The 20,723-nt window shown below is 38.7% G+C and overlaps 1 protein-coding gene across 1 annotated transcript in view; it reads left to right on the top strand.

Moving 5' to 3' along the window:
* Positions 1 to 5,491: 5,491 nt before the first annotated feature.
* Positions 5,492 to 20,723, top strand: part of LOC580943 (structural maintenance of chromosomes protein 1A) — a 28,801-nt gene continuing 13,569 nt past the window's right edge. Inside the window, exons 1-20 of the mRNA XM_780971.5 lie at positions 5,492 to 5,772; positions 7,506 to 7,686; positions 8,087 to 8,207; positions 8,713 to 8,949; positions 9,339 to 9,551; positions 9,939 to 10,024; positions 10,656 to 10,821; positions 11,315 to 11,484; positions 12,048 to 12,092; positions 12,584 to 12,797; positions 13,602 to 13,813; positions 14,457 to 14,678; positions 15,307 to 15,502; positions 15,930 to 15,998; positions 16,286 to 16,541; positions 17,014 to 17,099; positions 17,447 to 17,582; positions 18,849 to 18,994; positions 19,544 to 19,687; positions 20,350 to 20,459. Coding sequence (XP_786064.3) covers positions 5,664 to 5,772; positions 7,506 to 7,686; positions 8,087 to 8,207; positions 8,713 to 8,949; positions 9,339 to 9,551; positions 9,939 to 10,024; positions 10,656 to 10,821; positions 11,315 to 11,484; positions 12,048 to 12,092; positions 12,584 to 12,797; positions 13,602 to 13,813; positions 14,457 to 14,678; positions 15,307 to 15,502; positions 15,930 to 15,998; positions 16,286 to 16,541; positions 17,014 to 17,099; positions 17,447 to 17,582; positions 18,849 to 18,994; positions 19,544 to 19,687; positions 20,350 to 20,459 — 3,119 coding nt within the window. The 5' untranslated portion in view covers positions 5,492 to 5,663. The remainder of the gene's footprint in view (positions 5,773 to 7,505; positions 7,687 to 8,086; positions 8,208 to 8,712; positions 8,950 to 9,338; positions 9,552 to 9,938; positions 10,025 to 10,655; positions 10,822 to 11,314; positions 11,485 to 12,047; positions 12,093 to 12,583; positions 12,798 to 13,601; positions 13,814 to 14,456; positions 14,679 to 15,306; positions 15,503 to 15,929; positions 15,999 to 16,285; positions 16,542 to 17,013; positions 17,100 to 17,446; positions 17,583 to 18,848; positions 18,995 to 19,543; positions 19,688 to 20,349; positions 20,460 to 20,723) is intronic.

Here is a 20,723-nt window from a genome sequence, read left to right as displayed (position 1 = left end):
GTTCTCGATGCTTAATCCTCGTCCGAGTTCAGTTTCCCCCCTCCCGCGCGAAGCGCGGGGGCTTTTACGTTTCATTAAATTATTAGAGAAAGAAGACGATGCGTTGTACCGTTCTCTACACTAATCTTTGTCTGAATTTTAAAGATGTTCTTTGTCTGCTCCTTTTTCTTTCTACGTCCTCTTTCTTTTCTCTCCTCTTCTTTTTTAGGGGGGGCGGTTATTGTTTGGGTACCGCCCCCACCGCCCCCACCGCCCCACCGCCCCCCCCCCCCCTGGCTATACGCGCCTGCGGTCAGATTAACACATTTTGATACCTTGTCCGACCCTGGAAGCTCAGACGTTTAAGGCAATAAATTACGGTCAGACAAGCATTCAGGAGCCCGCCTTAGGGCCCCTGGTGGGGTCGAGGCGGTGGAGCCCCCGGAAGCTCGGGGTTTTTAGGCGTTTAATTACGGTCAGATGAGCATTTTTTATAATCCTTATTATTTTGTCACACTGGCAGGACACTTAGGCTTGGGGTCAAGGGGACAAAGCCCCCCAAAATCAGGGGTTTTAGGCATTAAATTACCGTCAACTGAGCATCGAAGGGCCCGTCTTAGGGCCCAAGGTGGAATCCTGGGGGCAGAGCCCCGAAGCTCAGGGGTTTTAGGCGTTTATTTACGGTCAGATGAGCATTTTGTTATGATCCTTATTATTTTGTGTCACTGGCAGGACACTATTTGGCGTGGGATCCAGGGGGCGGAGCCCCCCACAATCAGGGGTTTTAGGCATTAAATAACCGTCAGATGAGCATCGAAGGGCCACCTTAGGGCCCTAGGTGGAATCCAGGGGGTAGATCCCCCGGAAGCTTAGGGGTTACCGTTTTAGGCATTTAATCACGGTCAGATGATCATATTTTGATGCCTCTGTATTTGTTAACACTGGCAGTTAACTATTCTTTCTTTCTTGCTCTTTTTCTTTTTTTTATTTCTCTTTAATATACTTTTTTTGTTAAAGTGTGGGGGGGGGCTCGAGGCTCCCGATTCCCGCCGTTCCTCGGGCCCTGACATGTAGGAATCTCAAGAATCACATTTCTTGCCTGGCTGTAAATTTATCATTTGTCATTTTGTCATTTTCCAACAAACGCATAAAAAGTATAATTTACTAAAAAGTGAGGAAAAATCTCGGAAATTATGTCATTTCAGCATTATTTGTAATCCACAATTATGGAATTAGAAATAAAACACGTTTGAATTTGATTTCCCCCAAGCCCCCCCCCCCCCCTCTCTACAGCCTGGGAGGCAAGGCCCTTTCGCCCCCCCCCCCCCGATCTCCTTCTTCTCCTTTTTCTTTTCTTCTTCCTCTTCTTTCTTTCCCTTTCTCTCCTCTTTCCCTTTCCCTTCTTTTCCTTTCTTCTCTCTTTTTTTTTTTTTTTTTTTTGCCGGGGGGGGGGGGGGGGCCAAGGCCCGCTCGGCCCCCCTGGATCCGCGCCTGGCAACAACAAAAAAGGGGCACCTAAAAAGGGTAACTTTAAAAAAAAACATACATTGGTATTCCTACATCGTCATGATTGCGATCGCACTACCAGGGATGATATCGATAATTTGTTTATTTCTTTACGTGGAACAAGATACTGCTGAATTAAGCAACATTACACTGTGCAGTTGGGTGTAATGGTCTGAATTTTCGAGCGAGCGAGCAAAAATGTGAAGATTTGTGAGGCCCCAGTGCAAAAAAAATTGCATTTTCAAGTTCAAGTTCAAGTTCATTTATTCAAAACCACACAAAACATGATATAATCTTTACATGAAAAAGAGACTGGTGATAGTACATTGATTAATCAACATATATTAACTTGATTACATTATTAATTGAATGGTTTTAGGACTCCTGTATACAAGCTAAGCTTGTGAGCAGGGCCCTATAGTCAACAAAACTAGTACATTAACGATATGGCAAGGTGAATATAAAGAATGTAATGTTTATACAAGGGATGGAAGAAAAAAATAAGCTACAGAGTATAGAACACAAATATATATATATATATCTTATAAAGAAGGAAGGAAAAAAATCCTGATGAGTATTAAGCACAATCTAATTGGAGAAAGTGTGAAAAGTTCTTTTATAAATAACATACTTATAACATCTATAAATGGGAGCGAGCGTAGCGAGCGAGCTCCAGGGAAAATAATAGGAAAGGGGGCTCTAAATAACCTTGAATTAGGGGTGCATGTTAAGGAGGAAGGAAAAGTAGGCACTTATCAAAAGGGAAAGTTATTAGAAAAAAAAGGTGCTCGTGTCAAAGTAAAAGGGCAATTATCAGAGGTGAAAAAGTTGCACTTCTTGCACCTAAATAGGAACACTCAACAGGCCCTTGTGAGAATGGAAATGGAGAATTTGTTGAAGGAAGAGGGCACCTATCTATAAGATTTTAATAGGGGCATTTATCAGATATTATTTTGATAAGGGGGATGGGTTCATATAAAAATAAAAGAGGCACTTATCAGAGGTGAAAAGGGGCATTTAAGAGAAAGGGAAGGAAAAGTACACTAATTAAAAAGGAAAGGGGCACGAGTCAAAATTAAAAGGGCAAAAATATCAGAGGTGAAAAATAAAAGAGAGTAAAAGGACAGTTATTAGAAGAGAAAAGGGGCACTTGATCTATGTAAAAATGGGCTTTTGGGGATTACCTGAAAAAGTGGGGGCACAGTGCCCCCCCCCCCCCCCCACCGGGAGTGCCGCCTCTTGCATAATGGGCAAAAGTGAGAGAATGTCATTTCAGCAACATTATGTATATCACTGATATCGAATTAAAAATAAACCACTTCTGAATTTTATTTTGGGGTCAACTGCCCCCCCGCCCCATCAATACGCCAGTACCAAGGGTGGGGGGGGGGGGGGGGGGTCTGTGGCCTGTACATCATCCGCTTACACGAAAACGCGCGCCAATAGAATGAGAGAGAGAGAGAGAGAGAGAGAGGGAGAAAGAGTGAGAGAGGCAGGGAAATAATACACGGGGGTTCGGGGCGAATTAACCCCGAAAGTCATAAAAGAGCCCCAAAATTGTCATATAGTTCCATGGGTGTCGATCCTTACGTAATACCTATTGTTCAGGGGGATGAATGAATAGATCATCCCCCCCCCCTGAACAATAGGTATCAATTACAGATCGACACCCATGTATAGTTCAATGCAAAACAAATATTTTCATGCAAGCCAAGCTTGAAAAGTAGCCTCTGATTTTTTTTAAAAACATTTTTGTCCCAGAACTCAGAGAGAAACATAGAATGAGGGGGCCGAAACGGTTGCCCTACTTTGAGAAAAAAAAACATTAAAAAAGCTTTGAAGAATAAAGAAAATATGCAGGCCCTTTTGCCCTGAGCTGAGGGCAGAGCTGCATAACGAAAATTATCATGACCGTGCTTTTTAGGGCTTGAATCTAGACTAATTTTCAAAGTGCAAGAAACGAATTCGACCCGAGTCGAATTCACGCAAAATATCGCCCCTACCAGAGATCATTATCGAGGATTATCGAATCACCCAGCCGCAGATTCTGGCACAGCGCCACGTACCATTATAATTATAGAGAAAAGAAACAAATGATAAATCTTTCTTTTGGCTGTGAATTAATTTCTGAGGGAAGCTTTGTGTAATGGTCAACCCAAACAATTATTTTTGCGATTAGCCTTAGGTAACATTTATGCCAGTACCAAATTATTTTAACCAATAGCCAGTCTTTCACGGGCTGAGCAAGGTTATACAATCTTTTTTTTTACAGCAGTTCAAGAATGTTACGGAACAAATCATTAATATGCCTTTTAAAAATGTTTTTAATGTTTTTAATTTCTTTCTTCCTATCTTTGCTTTCTCCTTTGTTGCCCCTTCCTTCGATGTCTTCACTTTGACTGGTACGGTAGCCCAGTGGCGGATCCAGCCCCCCCCCCCCCCCTGGGAAAAATGTGTAAACACGTGATTTTTACCTTTTTCGGGGGTTGGGCCCCCCCCCCCCCTGGCGCACAAGGGGGGGGGGTGCAAATTTTAAATTTTCGAGGGCCAAAACAAAAAATGTGCTCACTAACCCCCCCCCCCCTCCCCTCCCCCCACTGAGCGACTTTTCGGCCGGCGCGATTTTCAAATTTTCAGGAGCAAAAAAAAAAAAAAAAAAAAAAAAAAATTGTGCTCACTTCATCCCCCCCCCCCCCCCCCCCCCCCACTGAGCGACTTTTCGGCCGGCGCGAGTTCAAATTTTCGGGAGCAAAAAAAAAAAAAAAAAAATTGGGCCCCCGTCCCCTAAGAAATCCTGGATCCGCGCTTGTGGTAGCCTTAATGTTGTATCTGAGTTATTTCTATTTTCTTCTGCTTTTTGTAAAACGATTAATCATTCATATAAATGTAATGCCTTATATAATAATTATGTCTTGAAATATTTTTTCTTCGGTGTATGGTAAATTTGTTGTCCACAATTTATTTGTGTAATGGCACGGACATACTTTAAAACAGCCTTTTGGGCTGAAAGTATTTTGTAAAGCGCTTAGAGACATTTGTATTAAGCGCTATATAAAAATTAAATATCATTATTATTATAAAGTGAGAAGGCCCATGTACCGTGTCTAATGATAAAATCAACAACATGGAGATGAAGGACTGCTGTTGTTGTTTTTCCTGGGGGTGGGGTGCGGCACTCTTCTTTCTTTCTTTTTTTGAGTGTCACGCGTTGCTTTAAATAATATAGCCCTGACCCTAACCCATTTCGGAGCAGCGGGTGAGGTTGGCCAATTAGCGAATTTAACCCCCCCCCCCCCTCTAAAAAAATAAAAGGGAACGAGTTTCAACTACTCAAACAATTTGTGAGCACATAGCATGAGCCTACAGAGTTTCATATGGATTGTTGTTGTTGTTGTTTTAGTTTTAAGGGCGTGTGTCATTCAATTATGAATATTTACGCCGATTTACCATTTCCTGGCTAGCCTTTAATCCCGGCCTTTAATAATTTCTCAAAATTTGATTATACTGATTGCTTTCTTCCGGGGTGCGTTGCTTCGCGGGGTTGTCGTATGATGAAAACAATTCTTCTTAAATTCTCTTCTTCTTCTTGGCTGGTACAGTCCACTGTATCGTATGTACTCTCGAATTCAAATATATTAAGGAAAAATGATTTCAGAAAGAAGAAAAAATATACAGGAATCTGATAGGAACATACATAGCGCCTACTCCGGGTACAGGGAGGTATTGCTCTTGAGTGAAAATTTTCTAACATTTGCAAGTGGTCGAAGAAATTAAGCAAACAATCATCTATACATTGTTGACAAGGTAAACGTATAATTTCTTCATAAATAGGCAGATGAATAAGACGTAAAGTTTTTTTAAAAGACCCTCCGCCCCCCCCCCCCCCCCGCCCCGATCGTGCTATGAGATCACAGAAAATGTGGCCAGTTTTGAGTGAGCGGCTCGAGTCACGAGAGTCACACGAGTCGAAATAAGCCAAAGCAGGCGAATTTGGTATAGGGTAAATTTCAGCACTGCGCTTGCGCAAATCTGTTGTGTACGCTCGGGGATATTTTTCCCGCGAGATGAATTTTGAGCAAAATTTCTCTTTTCGGATCTTATAAATGCTGATATGGACATGATTAAATGCTGAAGTCGACTGCTGTCAATTACTGGAATAGTCTCAACCTCCTACCATCATGGGATTCCTAAAATTGTTGATGCTGGACAACTTTAAGTCCTACCAAGGCAAACAGACAATCGGTCCATTCAAGCCATTTGCCGCTATCATCGGTCCAAATGGGGCAGGTACGTACGAGAACTCTTCTTCCACCACATCGCAAACCAAGCCTCCGGCTGGGCCGTTGCCGCCGGGCGGCGCTGGCTTAGACAAGTACAATTGGGGCCCCCTTCGACGCGGCTCAGCTCAGTTCGTGGCTCGGCTTAACTCGGCCTCGGGCCCTGGCCGCGCCTCTGCCTAGCCTTATGCCGGCTTAATAATAATAAGGGCTAGGTGCCGAGACGCCAAGTTCAAAGATCAGCTAGACTCTAACTAGAGTCTAGTTAGACCCAATGCGTGATATTTTCATGAATGTTTGTTCATATAGATCTAGGTCTAGTCTAGACTAGACTCTAGATCTAGGTCTAGATCTAATCAGGAACACAACTCTTTTTTTTGTTTTATAAAAATAATTCAGAAACCTAACCAAAATTTGACCCGTAACTCCGGCGTGGAAATACGCTACTAAAACATAGACCTAGGTCTAGATCTACCCAAAATGAAGTAAATATTCATTAAATGTCCAAATAAAGATCATGACATGAGTTAAAAGTCATTAGACTTCTATGTTTATTAGGGTAGAGTGCCCAGTATTCGGTCACTTAAGGGGAAATCACTAATATTTTGAATTCTTACCTCTTTTGTTTGGCAATCTACCCATCAAAAGAAAAGAAATTTATTCCTCTAACAGGATTTTATAGTCACTTAAAATATAGAATAATGATAAGCAAAATACTTCCGAAAGAAGACGGAGCATTTTTCTGCCCAGAATTCGGTCGCGCCGATTAGAATTCGGTCGCGCCGATTAGAATTCGGTCACGCAATTTGTGCGTGGTATCTCCGTTGCAAAGGAGCGTAGCGTATTTGCGCACTATTTTCACACAATTGCGCGATAAAGCACTGAATGTCAATGCGTTGACCGAATACGGGCCGAGCGATACCGCATGGCAAGGGTATCGTATAAATACCTCTTGCACATCGGCAAGTGCGTCATTTGCAAATTCGCTGCGATGGAGCGAACACGGAAGTGATTCTCTTCACACACATACTAAATTCATTGTGACAGCACACATAGTTGTTTCGCAATAGACTTCTACATATGGCTATGCATGTTAGCGCATGTGCTAAGAGAACGCGGAAGTGCAGAAAGTTGTGCGACACTGACCAATTTCGAGCTAAGTTGGAGATCTTTCCGGGGCCCTAAATCTGATTTAATTTTGAAAGTTAAGAAAAATTGTTCAGCTGCCTGATTTGTGCAAGTTTCGTGGCTCATAAATTATTTTTTTAATTGTTACAGCTGTTGAAACGGCTGTCTGACCGAATACTGGGAATTGACCGAATACTGGGCGCGCTACCCTACCTGTTTCGTGTCAATTTTCTTGTTATTTTTGGAGTTTTTTTGGGGGAAAACAATGATAGAGTCTAGTGTACACTTTTTCACAAGTGCATACCTACCAATGGTGGGTTGCGGGTGGGCGCGCGCCTGTGTGAAGGTGCCTTTAATGGAAGCCTTGATGATAAAATGAAATATGAAATTGATATCACCAAGCCTTAATTCATCCATTAGTTTACCTGTGTGAAGTGTGATGTAGATGAAACCTCAAATGTATACCCATTGGTATATAGGGTCTACATGTAATCTCCCATTTCCGGACTCTACAATGATCCTTCGGAGTTGGCTAGTGGACTTTTCTTTTGTTACATGGTATCTTTATTACATGCATTTAAAAATGTTCAAATGATCTCACTTGTACTTTTACAGGAAAGTCCAACTTGATGGATGCCATCAGTTTTGTACTGGGAGAGAAGACGTCCAATCTTCGTGTGAAGCGACTGTCTGAGCTGATCCATGGAGCTCCCATTGGCAAACCGGCATCCAACAGGGCTACTGTCTCAGCTATCTATGCTGAAGAAGACGGTAGCGAAACACAGTTTACCCGCATGTAAGTTGAATGTCTGGTGATCAACAAATATGAAAGCAATTGCTTGGGCCTTGGCTCTATACTTTGTTGTTTAACCCATTCAGAATTTGGGATTTGTTGAATATATGTGTGAATGATGTTGTGACAACATTTGTGGATCCCTTTGTTCAATTATGAGTAAGTGACTAGTGTGGTACATTGTAAGAAATAGAAGGGGGAATTTCCCCTATATGTTACTCCTACTAGTAGCTCAATTCCAAATTTTGGTATTTGCAGATAGTATCTGTTATGAGCATTGGCACAATGCATAGATGTGGGAAGCATCCAGTGGAGAATACTTATAATGTTAATATGTTATGATAGGTTATTATTTTGATACAGATTGATTATAGCTTTATATTTTCATTTTACTGTCTTTCAGAATCATGGGAGCTTCTTCGGAATACAGGATTGACAACAAGGTAGTGAGTGCAGCACAGTACGCAGAAGCCCTGGAGAAGATTGGCATCCTCGTCAAAGCTAGGAACTTCCTTGTATTCCAGGTTAGGAGCTTATGGAATCCTACAAAAAAGATTATGCTCCATCAGCTCAATTCAATTTCAATTTCAATTCAATTTCAATTTCAATTTATTTATGTTTCCAACAAAACATTTCAAATTGATTATAAACATTTACAACAAATATAGGAATACATATTGGAAACAGAGGGGTCCACTTAAAAGCTCAGCAGTATATTTCTAACAATAGTAGAATTCTTAGTTTCTATCCTAGACCCAACAATACCAAACAATACCAAAACATACAGTAGGCTTGCGGGTGCACCATGTGGGAGAGAGGGAGGATTGAGGAGTCCTGAAAGTCCTGACATATACAAGCTGATACTTACAAGCAGCATCTAATGCCAAAACAGTAATGAATACCTTGGATGCATCTGAAAATGCTATCATGAACTTGTTGTAAACATCACCCAGTGATAAATGTTGAAGCATGGATTGGAGTATTAATCAAGCTATATACATCCAAAATTATTATCGTTGATTATCATAGGGTGCTGTCGAGTCTATTGCCATGAAGAATCCCAAGGAGCGAACTGCCCTCTTCGAGGAGATCAGCCGTTCTGGTGAGCTGCGGGAAGAGTACGAGCAACGGAAGGCTAACATGATCAAAGCAGAGGAGGACACACAGTTCAACTACCATAAGAAGAAAGGGATCGCTGCCGAACGCAAGGAAGCTAAGCTTGAGAAAGAAGAGGCAGAGAGATACCAGAAACTCAAGGAAGAATTGGTAGGTTTGATATCATGCTTTTTAGTAACTGTTACAGTTGCGTAGCAAATACATTTGTATCAAAAGACTTCACACATGATGCGGGGAAACCGTGTTGGGTTTTTTCTCTTTTTTTTTTTTACTTGTAAATGAACATGTAGATGGAAAAAGTAGCTGTACAAGCGAAAGGTCTCACACATACATGTACACACTCATCTGTGTGTTATAAGATTCAGAAATATGAAGGCTATCACACTTAAGTAGTTATTATTTATAAGCACAACATAATTTCATCATGTCTTTAATCGGAATTGTACCTCTCTCAAAGGACTTGAGTCTATGAGAAATTTCTTTGAATCTGACTTTTCCTCCATTTTTCTTTTTTCCTTTTTCTTTTTCTGCTACACTAGGCTGACAAGCAACTCGAGTTTCAACTCTTCAAACTGTATCACAATGAGAACGACATCAAACGGCTGTCTGATGAATTGGGGGGTAGGAACGAGGACCTTAAGAGGTCTGTTGAGAAGAGAGAAGGAGTAGAGGAGCGCATTCGAGGAAAGAAGAAGGAACTTGGACAGCTGACCAGAGAGTTGGCTGCTATTGAGAAGGACACAAGAGAGAAGGTGCGTGTTTTAGCTTGATGATGGGAAACATGCATGTGACATGAAGACAGAGACGTTGATGCCTGTAAATGGAACAGAAGGGAAGGGCCTCTTCTTTTAGAAGTTGAACAACATGAGAATAATGCTAAATATATAACTCATTGCAGATGTAGTATCAAAAATAATATGGCTAGTGATATTAGTTTGTCTTGCAATGTATGGTCAACAAGGGATCTAAAACATAATGCAGTTTCGTGCGCCGCTGCAACACTTCGTCAGGTGATAAAATATAATGTAAGCAAGCGTGTTTTATACTCCTGAGAATATATTCAAGAAATTTATCTCCATGGTCAATTTTACTACATGAACTTGAGTTAATTTTTGTTCACCCTTTTTATTATTTTGCAGGAAGTAGAGCTGAATAAAAAGAAACCACAGTTCATCAAGGCCAAAGAGAACACCAGCCATATGAACAAGAAGTTGGAAAATGCAAAGTAAGTGTGGTTGTTTGGTTGATTTAGAGATAGTGCTTTGTGAAATGCACGATACAGAATGTATTTGTGCATATTTTACTTACAAGGTGTAAACCCCAAAAGACATACATGTACCCATTAATATGTTTAAACCTCCTTTTACAAGATCAATCACTTTTGGACCTAATGTAAGGTAACTACGTTGGAGACTTTTTATTGATACGCCTGTTAGGCTTTCTTTTTGTCAACAAAAGTTTAATTGAAGAAATACAATCTCACTTTCCTAGCTTGCTGAATGAACAATGAAAAAAATTGTGGTAAGAGAATTCGCCTGTCCAACATTTGTTTAGTGGTCCACATGAGGAAGACACATTTTTTGCATGCTGTTCACCACATTCATATTGATCATGTCATTCTTAATTTTTAAGATGTGATATCATGTCATAGATCTCAATTGTTTGGATGAAACAGATTGAAATAAAAGTAACCCAAACATTACAACCTTGAAACCATAACGAAATTATAAATAGAAACAGTAGAAATAAAGGTTTTCACACGAGAAAACATTATACTGTCGGGAGTCACATCATTTCACATTGATTTATTCATTCCTCTCATACTGGGATATTTCTTCTTTCTTTTTTTTTTGCAGGAAATCTCTGAAGTCTGCCAAGAAGGCTCATGAGAAGCACATGGCTGATATCAAGGAGCTGGAAGAGGAATTAGAGGCTATTGAGAGGAAGAGACACGATTATGAGGAGAGATTGGAGGAGGAGAGTCAGAGCCAGGGCAAGGACATGACCCTCGAGACATCACAGGTGATTTAACTGTTAAAATTACCCTTATGGGCTTGAAATTAGCAGTTGCCTCTGTCTGTTGACCACCTAAATTCTAGTAGGGAAACCATGATCCTGCATGTTTTTAAACAAAAAATACCTCACTGTTATGTGGATTAATATTTTATTCACTTCTTTTGCAGTTGTAAATGACCTTGTCATATATTTGATGGGGTTAGTTATATTTTCGGCAGTTATAAGTGAAAATCATGTTTAAACAGTGTCGAGTGATGATACATAAATTATTTTAAATGTATTTATTTAAGACTCGTACAAATCGCTTATGACAAGTTTCTGTTTGTCTTGTGCTGATCTGACATACGCTCCAGCCGTAGTACCTTTTGGCTTTCAGGTTAGGGTCACAATAAGGTTTTATGTTTGGTGTAAGATATTGTGTTAGGTCCCGGATTGAAGTTCGCCAATCGGTTAGTTCAGTATAATGTAGTTTATTTTCATGTATTTTTCTGAATCTAAGGTTACTGAATACCACTCCCTGAAGAAAGAGGCTGGTATGAGAGCAGCACAGCTCCTGCAGGAGCTAGAGAAACTCAACCGAGATCAAAAGTCTGACCAAGATAGGCTGGAGAGTGAACGCACACGCAAGTCAGAAATACAAGCCAAGATCAAGCAGAAAGAACATGAAAGGTCAACTACTCAATTTTTCTCTTTTCTTTAAAGCCCCACTGTACTACTTGTAGCTACTTGCACCCTCCAAGTAGCAAACAATGTCTAATTGGTGAACGTTGGTCCCCCGTGATCCCCCTTTTCTTATGATAATTGAGAGCTGATTTGACAAGAAAACCACCTGTCAGTGACCTTGCAGGGAGGTCTAATACCTCCTGGCTAAACTAGTGTAGACGGGCTTTAAACAATATAAATCCAATATGGATTGAAAAACTTTGGTTCTGTGTGAAGGTATTCATAGTATCTTTTATCTTCTTCATACATCTTAACCAATGATTGTTAGAATGATACGTAAAGTTTTCTTTGAGATGATTCAATTCATACCAGCTGAATCCACAGTATCTTTTTAGCTTTCCGTTTGAAATTGTCAAATTTGCTAAGAGATCGAGCAATATCTGACATGGAAAAAATACTTGAATTCAAAAATTACTTAAGAAATACCATCTGATTTTTGTCTAAACTCTAGAAGAGATCTTTTTGAAGATAATTAATGAACTCTACTATGTTACCTTTATTTTCTATAGGGAGGAGAATCAGAGACGTCTTGAGAAGCTGAATGATTATATCCGGTAAGAATTTAAAAGATCTTTACTTCAGATGACACAGTTGATATGAAGGTGTGATTTTAATCATTAAAAAGTCATGTATTCAAGGTGTTCATGCTTATTCTTGTGGTTTTGAATATTAACGGTCTTGATTGATACTATTAGTAATAAACAAACAATTGAACATGGAACACTCAAGAGTTTGAATATTATATCAGCTACACTTCTGCAGCTTGTTTATTTGAAAACTGAAATCGCATACATGCTTTTGTGCTCTTCAGTATTATAGTAGCATGCTTTTGAGTCTTCCAAAGTAGTTGAGTCTTACAAAGAAACCGATCAACAAAATAGGCATGGCATGAATAACAAGGTGATTACCATATGAGTGTGACATTGCCTGTTGTAGCCTGAAGAGAAATTACTCAAAGAAATATCTCAAAGTATATGAGCAAAGCCACCTTTGGTTCTTGACAGACAACAAATGAAATAACACGTTCTTGCCATCTTGTGAACAGGGCGAGTGAAGCAAACATTGCCGAGCAGACCCGTCTTCGTGAGAGTCTTGAGGAGGAGGTGATGGGAGCATCAAGCCGGATGCAGGAGATTGAGACGGAGATGGTATCCATCGTGGAGCAGCTAGGAGAAGCCAAGGTGGATAAACATGAGAGCGCACGTCATCACAAGAAGGCAGAACTCATTGATAATCTCAAGAGACTCTTCACTGGGGTGGTAAGTAAATAGCCTGGAGTTACGTGTATCGATAATCTTTTCGTGATTTTGTTAGTTTGTGTGGTTTGTGATACTTACAGATAAAGTTGAGTTCTGGTCATGCGATTGCATTGTGAAAGAAACAGTGTGGAATCGATCAGATAAAGTTGATGATTTAGCATGTAAGTATTGGTGTGTACTACAAAGTTCTGAAGTCATCAAAATGATAAGAAATTTGGCCCAGTCTTGGTAAAGTAGCAAGCACTGTACACATTAAGATGTATATGGGACTACACAAACATGTGGAATAAAAATCGGACCTCATTTTTAAGCTGTTGTCATATTTAGAATATTAATATTTTTTTAAAGAGCCATGCTTTTCAGGAAACATTTTTTCTCTGATGTTCTTTCACACTTGCATAATAACAATGATAACGCTCACAAATTGTTTGTCACCTCTCCCAGAACTCGACCTTCTCTTTGATTTGCAAGATCCTTTTGTGTGAATAGCTTTTTATACAAATTATAAATATTCTTGAGAGTTGTCACAAATATTTTATGGATGATACCATGACAAATTGTTGAGGATCAGGATATAGTGAAATGAAGCAATTCGCAAGATCACAGCACTTGGAAGACAGCTCACTATAGAAGAGCTATCGATAGGATCAACAAACATGTCTGTGGACAGATCGCTTCCGATGATGAGTTGCATAGTAGAGATTTTATATAGATATGATTCATCATAGTGTCTCTTGACACAAAGGCTGTATCAGTACAGATTTCTAGCCGAAATAATTATTAACACCTTTTTTTCTTCCTCAGGTTGGGCGTTTGATTGACCTCTGTGAGCCTAGTCAGAAGAAGTACCAGATAGCCGTCACCAAGGTGCTGGGAAAGAACATGGATGCCATCATCGTGGATTCAGAGAAGACAGCCAGGGACTGTATCCAGTACATGAAGGAACAACGCTCAGACCCAGAGACTTTCCTACCCCTAGACTTCATTGAGGTCAAGCCCATCAATGAGAAACTCAGGTGAGTGTCAGTCACAGATATGACCTTAATAATATTAATATTTGGTTCTTGTATAGCGCATATCACATTATACAACATCTCTATGCACGCTTCCAAAGAGCTTTGGAAATTATTACCCTAGCTTTAGCTCTGGTAGCCGTATTCAGCGCACAGTGCATTTCAAGGAATAATCCTACCTCTTGAAAGAAAAAAATTGGTCAAGGTCTAATGTGAATTGTGTTAAATGCATAGTAAGCCTTAATAGAATAATGATCCTAAGATACTAACATTCTTACTTAAATTTATCTTACAATCTAAAGAAGTACATGGATTATGAAAGGTTCAGGGCCTTATGCATATTCCCTCCCTTGTCTATTTACTTGATGATACTTGTGTTAATTGTCATCTGTGTAGAAATTTCTATAAAGCTATCTCATCAATTGATTTAGGGAATTTTTGATGTATATTATGACTCATTTGTTTGTAGGAAAGATTTTGCCTAGAAAAAATAACTGCCAATTAATTGTGTGATAAGTTCATTGCCTTCTTAAATGCAGTCATTCGGTAATCTACCCGTTTGTTTTTTCGATAGTACTAAATAGTGAATACAGAAATAAGTATTGAATTGAGCATTCTTTCTGCTTTAATCTTGTTTAAACATCAGAGAGATCCGTGAACCTCGTGGTGTCAGGCTTGTAATCGACGTCATCCGCTACGATCCACCCAACGTCAAGAAAGCCCTGATGTATGCCTGTGGTAATGCATTGGTGTGCGAGACAGTGGAGGACGCCCGTACCATCGCCTTTGGACGTTATGAAAGGCACAAGGCGGTGGCCCTGGATGGAACAATGTTCCAGAAATCTGGAATCATTTCAGGTGGTGCTAGGTAAGAAACAAAATGTCCAAGAAAAAAAAAAGACAGATCTTATTGCATGAAACTGTGATAATTTGCTGTAGGAATAACTGCAGATATCCAGTTTACCTTAAATACAGCAAGTTCATTATCAGCAAAGGCATTACCTTAGAGAGGGTTATTGTTCCAAAGGCAACATTACATCAAAGGAGGCATTGCTTCACATATACTTTTTGAGGAGGAATAATCAGTGTCTAGAAGTGCAGTAAATCTTTTGGTTAAATGATAAATCAAAAAGCATATGATGGGTATTCATTAAGATCAAGTACAAAAAGTACTTTAAAGAATATCTTGTGTTTGACATGTGTCCTGGCATACTGTTTTGGTTTTGGAACATAATAGATTGTAAATGGTTTGACCCTCAAACTTTAAAACTGTGACAAAATTTATTTATTTATTTATTTATTTCTAATCTTTTGTCAGGGTAGCCCATTCACCAATAAGTAGTGGTCTTCCATGGGGCCCTGAATAAACATGAACATATTTACATCAAAAAGCATAACGTTTATACAGAACAGTTAAAATAAAATTCTGTAATACATTTAGAAAGATATAACACGATATAAAATGTGATATAAGATATAAAATTTGATTTCTACAGTGACTTGAAGGCCAAAGCCAGACGTTGGGATGAGAAATCTCTCAATAATCTCAAGACACGTAAAACAGAACTGACTGATAGCCTCAAGGAGCTACAGAAGACCAAACGTAAGGAGTCTGAGCTCAACAACATCAGGTCCCAGATCAACGGGCAGGAGACCAGACTGAAATACTCCGTCAACGACCGAGATAACACTGTGAGTAGCCACTTCTATGGTCAAATTAGGCAGAGAGAGAGAGAGAGAGAGAGAGAGAGTGAGAAAGAAAGAAAGAAAGAAATGAGGCATAAAGATACATATTTGATTTTCATAATTATGCAAAATGGAAATCTGTCTTGATCATTTTGATGATTATTAGTAGGAACATCATTGCTATCATCATTATAATCTTCATCAAAATCATTTTCATCTTTATCATTATCGCCATTATCTTTTCTAATATATCTTTCTAATCTTACATAATCATAAATGTGACTGTTTCACATAATTAAAGATCTATAACCCTCAACTTATATTTGTATTAAATATTAGCTCATAATACCTTTGTTTAGCAATTTGTTTCAGATGAAATAAAGTTATGTGCACAAGTTCATAAATTTTATCTCCGTTTGTGTCTCCTAAACAGCAAAAGAAAATCCTTGCCAACAATGACAAAGCCATTCAGAAGCTCAATCAGGACATGGAAGGGTTTGATGTAAGTTTCTTTCATATGTTTGTGATTTTAATGTTTTGATTTTTATTTGTAGGTGTATCACAATGACCCATTCTTTGCATCACAGATTATTATCATTTATCAACTTCTAATTGTTGAAGTCCAATTCATTTTGTCTGTAACATTATGGTATTGAGAAGAAAAAAAAATTCAAACAGTATTTGAACAGTCACAATTGCATTGATGACACCTCATAATTGTTTTTTAATATGTATGTACGTGGTTCCTGTACATACATCTTTCCATTTTTTCCCTTTTCTTGATTGTAGCCTCGTATGAGTGCCATCGAGGAACAGATCTCACAGCGAGCTGAGCTGATCAAGGCCAAGACCACCTCCATGAACCGTGTCGAGGATGAGGTCTTTGCAAACTTCTGTGATCAGATCGGCGTTGCCAACATCAGGCAATACGAAGAGAAGGAGCTGAGGGCCCAGCAGGAGAGGGCCAAGAAGAGGCTGGAGTTTGAGAATCAGAAGTCGCGTCTCGCGAACCAGCTGGAGTATGAGGGATCCAGGGATACAGAAGGTTGGTGTTGATGAAGTTGATGTTATGGAAGAAAGATTTTAGAAGATGGAAATATGATGAGATAACATTGACATAATAACGGGATTATACTTCAGAGATGTGAAATCAATCAATATGAGATAATAATTTGAGAAGCTGAAATTAAACGATATCTATAAGGACCTAGCCAGCCAAAAAAAATTGTTTGAGTTTCTAAGAAGTCAAAGCATGATATGTCTTACATCACTTTATTGAATGATGAATTCTAAGACCACTCAAGAATAGATGTTGCTTGTAAAGTATTGGATAGGGCGTTATAACGCCGTAAAGAAAGAACAAAAAATTGGTGGAAATAGCCACCGTACTTACACTACTTTATTGAGTGATGAATATTTAGACCACTCAAGAATAGACGTTGCTTGTAATGCATTGTGTCATTGGGATGAATATTTTATCAGCCTTTTCTCGGTTTTTGTTTTACTTTTTTCCTCAGCCAATGTGACCAAGTGGAAAAAAGATGTGACTAAAGATGAGAAGGATTTGGAAAAGCTAAAGAAGGAGGAAGCAAAACAGATGAAGGTAAGAATTGGAGAGGATTCTTGTTGTGAAGAATTCTATTTTGTTTGCCATTATGCATATGAATTGTTATAGATATTGCTGGATCACAGAAAACTTTTTGTTCTTCTTAACAAAGTCGAAGAAATAATAAATAGCAGATAACCAATTGAATTCAGAATGAAAGCTTTTGAATAATAGTATTAGAGACTAGCAGACTAAATTTGATTTGGAGACCTCACATAGTCCATGATTTGAACTGGCTTCTATTGAAGAATTCAATAACAGGATTTTAGTTACTCCGAAATTGAAATTATTGATTCCCAATATATTTCAGATAAAATGATAATGAACTGTTTTGACTGTTCCAGATTATCGATGATGAGACAGAGTCAATGACAAAACTGAAATTCTCCAAGACGACCAAGAAATCTCAAATTGATGATAAGAATTCTGAAGTGGAAGAGATCCGTAAGCAGCTCATCTCATGCAACAAAGAAATAACAGGTGTGTATGAGCAGAGATAAGGGGTGTTTGACAAAGACTAAGATTGACTTTAAGTTGGACTTGACTATGGCAAGCCATTCATGCCACTGGTTGCTCTCACCATTATGATTATTAGATGATAATTTTCCTTCAATAATGAAATACCAATAAATGTAAATTCTGTAGATTTGTGACCTTGATTTGTACATCCCTTGAAAGACCAATGCCAGTAATTGGTGGGAGAAAACAGTGGCATAAACGGCCTTCCATAGTTAAGTCCACCTTAAAGTTGATCTTGGTCTTTGTGAAACACTCCCCAGGTACAGAGTTTCAAGAGTAGAGGATTGAAACAGCAGTTACTTTTTATAAAAAGAATTAAAATTTGTTCTTTGAACATATATTCCAAGCCTACACCACTCTTGCGGGACAATGTATCAGTGTGGGATAGTAACTTGGAATCATTACATATAAATAGCTTATCTCTGTGTAGGAGAATATGAATTTGAATTTTTATTATTTCTCAACTTGTTCATTGAAATGATGTATTGATGCTTACATGGCCAAAACATGTGGAACAATGTGTGCAGTGCTTTGTAACTACATGAAAAATGAGCTATATGAAATACCGAAATGATTGGATTGAATTTGGTTATTGTACGGGTTTGGATTGGATCAGATGAGATTGGAGTAGATTAGACTTTGGACGAGATTAGTTGGGATTAGGTTGGATCACTTGATTACTATGTAGAGCTAAAGAAAAGTCAACTTGTATCTGGATTATTTAATCAAGCATTGTGATTTCTCAGAAGAGTGAACTGCATTAATCGGAACACTATACCATATCAATTGACCCTACCGTCAACACGATGTTTGACAGTAGAGGGCGACCGTCCCCTCGCGCAGGTCAGCACATGCGCAGATATAATACCGGAGAAGACGGTTAGACAAGGTTTCTTCTGGCTACAGTATAGATAATGTACATCAGTGTCAACAAACTCCTGATTTTACTAAAATATTGCTCAGATTTCACGAACTCTCCCCAATGATTTCAAAAGATCTATGTAGCTACCATCATAATCTGTTGCTTATATTTTATTGGCTAAAAAACTATCATTTCTATAGCACTTTCCCTTTCTCGACCCATAACATATGTATGGGACCATGTAAGTGCCTTTGCTACATATACCCATGACCAGTGCTGCCCTCTACGGCCAAATACCATAGCAGCGATATTATTTTGTAGTAATAATAAGTAGTAATAATAGTTTTCTCTTTCTCACTGCCCAGCTGTCCAGAAGCAGATCACAGCTAACGAGACAAAGCTTGAACAGAAGAAAGCCGATCGTCACAGTCATCTCAAAGCCTGTAAGATGGAGGATATCAAGCTTCCAATGAAGAGAGGAAACATGGATGACATCTCAGAAGAAACAGAGGTAAATCAATCATTCAACACATTCATTCATCATATTAACTTTATTATCAAATCACAAATGGCACTCGCTGGTGTAAGATGCCGAAGTCATTTGATGGGCTGTAAGCAAATTTGTTACAGTATTGCAGATAATTTTGAAAACAAGTTACATGAAATGGGGCCCACGATGGTTTAAATTAGTAAGAATAAGTTGTATGACACATCTTTTACAGTCTCAAGATCTATGGTTTGATGCAGCACTTTATAATGTGGCAAGTGCCACAGGATTACACACTGATTGGGAGCCGAAGGGAAAATGATTTCCAAAATACTGGAAAACTTTGCCCCTGCTTTTAACAAGTTCATTGAATTGATAAGATTGAATGAAACTTTGGGACTTCAATACGACTTAAAATTGAGCAGTTTTGTGTTCACATGGATATGTTTGAAAATTGACCACCATTTTTCTCTCCGAACTAACATTCATCATTCATGGTTCTGATATTTTGTATCTTAAGCAAATTGTAACATGTAAATGATTTTCTCTTATTTTTCTTCTTGTGTTTATTAGCATAGTAGCAGCCAACGTGATGCTGATGACATGGAGAGTATGACTGGAGCAGATAGTATGAGCAGCCAGGGCGCTAAGTCAATCTACGCTAGAGAAGCTAATATCATCATCAACTACCGCAGGCTTAGTCACAGCCTCAGAGAGGTAAGTCTATATTGAATAGGCCTGTATTCCAGTGGTTCAACAACACATGCTCCACGATCAATTCTGTTTACTTATCAAATTCCTAACTTGAGCTCTAGACGGAACACCATACTTAACTCTAAACCTAACACTAAACTTAACCCAAATGTCAATTGAAACTGTAACTTAACCCTTTATCTTTGATGAAATAAATCTGAATTGTATTAGGAGCAGTTGTCAGTTTACCATGCAGTAGAGCGAAGTGTGATTATCTGTTGTGAACAATGTATCTTCTGTTTATGATGAGGGATTACTTCTAATTTTGTGATACATTTTATATATATGTTTATGTTTTACACTTTGTTTGAGTATCCACCAAGAATGATGATAAGTGTTTTTCTGCAACAGATTTCATGTAAGATAGGGATATTATTCCCTGTGCCACTGTAGAGCTTTTTTTTATGTGCTTGATAAATTATATGAATAATAGCAACTTGCAGTAGAAGTTGTACGACACAAGGCGAAGAACATTTATCTAGTATAGAAAACAAACCTCTACCCATTTAAATTAATAGATACAGATTCATGATGAGAGAAGATCTTTAAATTGAGTTCTTGGAAGGTAACATATATGTCTGCATATGGGACTGTATTGTAATAATCTGATCGTTTCATTTCTGTAGCTTGATGGAAGTGAGATCAAAGAAGAGGCTGATAAATTAGCATCTGGGATTACCAGCATGGAAGCAACACTACAGAGGATAGCTGCTCCTAACATGAAGGCCATGGAAAAGTAAGTCTCACCTCACAAATTCACACAGTTAAATTGAATAAAATGAACAAATTCTTCCTGACCCTGATGTGAACTCCCAAAAGATAGGTTAAGAGGTGATTTCTTCATAGGCAATGATTCCTATACAATATGGCTCATATGTGAACAGTCTTGTAGAAATAAAGATGAAAATTGATCCTAGGGTATACTGGGACATTGTATAGCGCCCTCTTGCAGGGTTATGTAGTTCACTTGTGCATCACGGTACCTGTGATACTAGGGTAT

Source organism: Strongylocentrotus purpuratus, unplaced genomic scaffold (assembly GCF_000002235.5).
Source record: "Strongylocentrotus purpuratus isolate Spur 01 unplaced genomic scaffold, Spur_5.0 spur5_scaffold_6, whole genome shotgun sequence".
Lineage (NCBI taxonomy): Eukaryota > Metazoa > Echinodermata > Echinoidea > Camarodonta > Strongylocentrotidae > Strongylocentrotus > Strongylocentrotus purpuratus.
The sequence above is the reverse complement of the archived record's forward strand: the minus strand, read 5'-3'. Positions and strand labels throughout refer to the sequence as shown.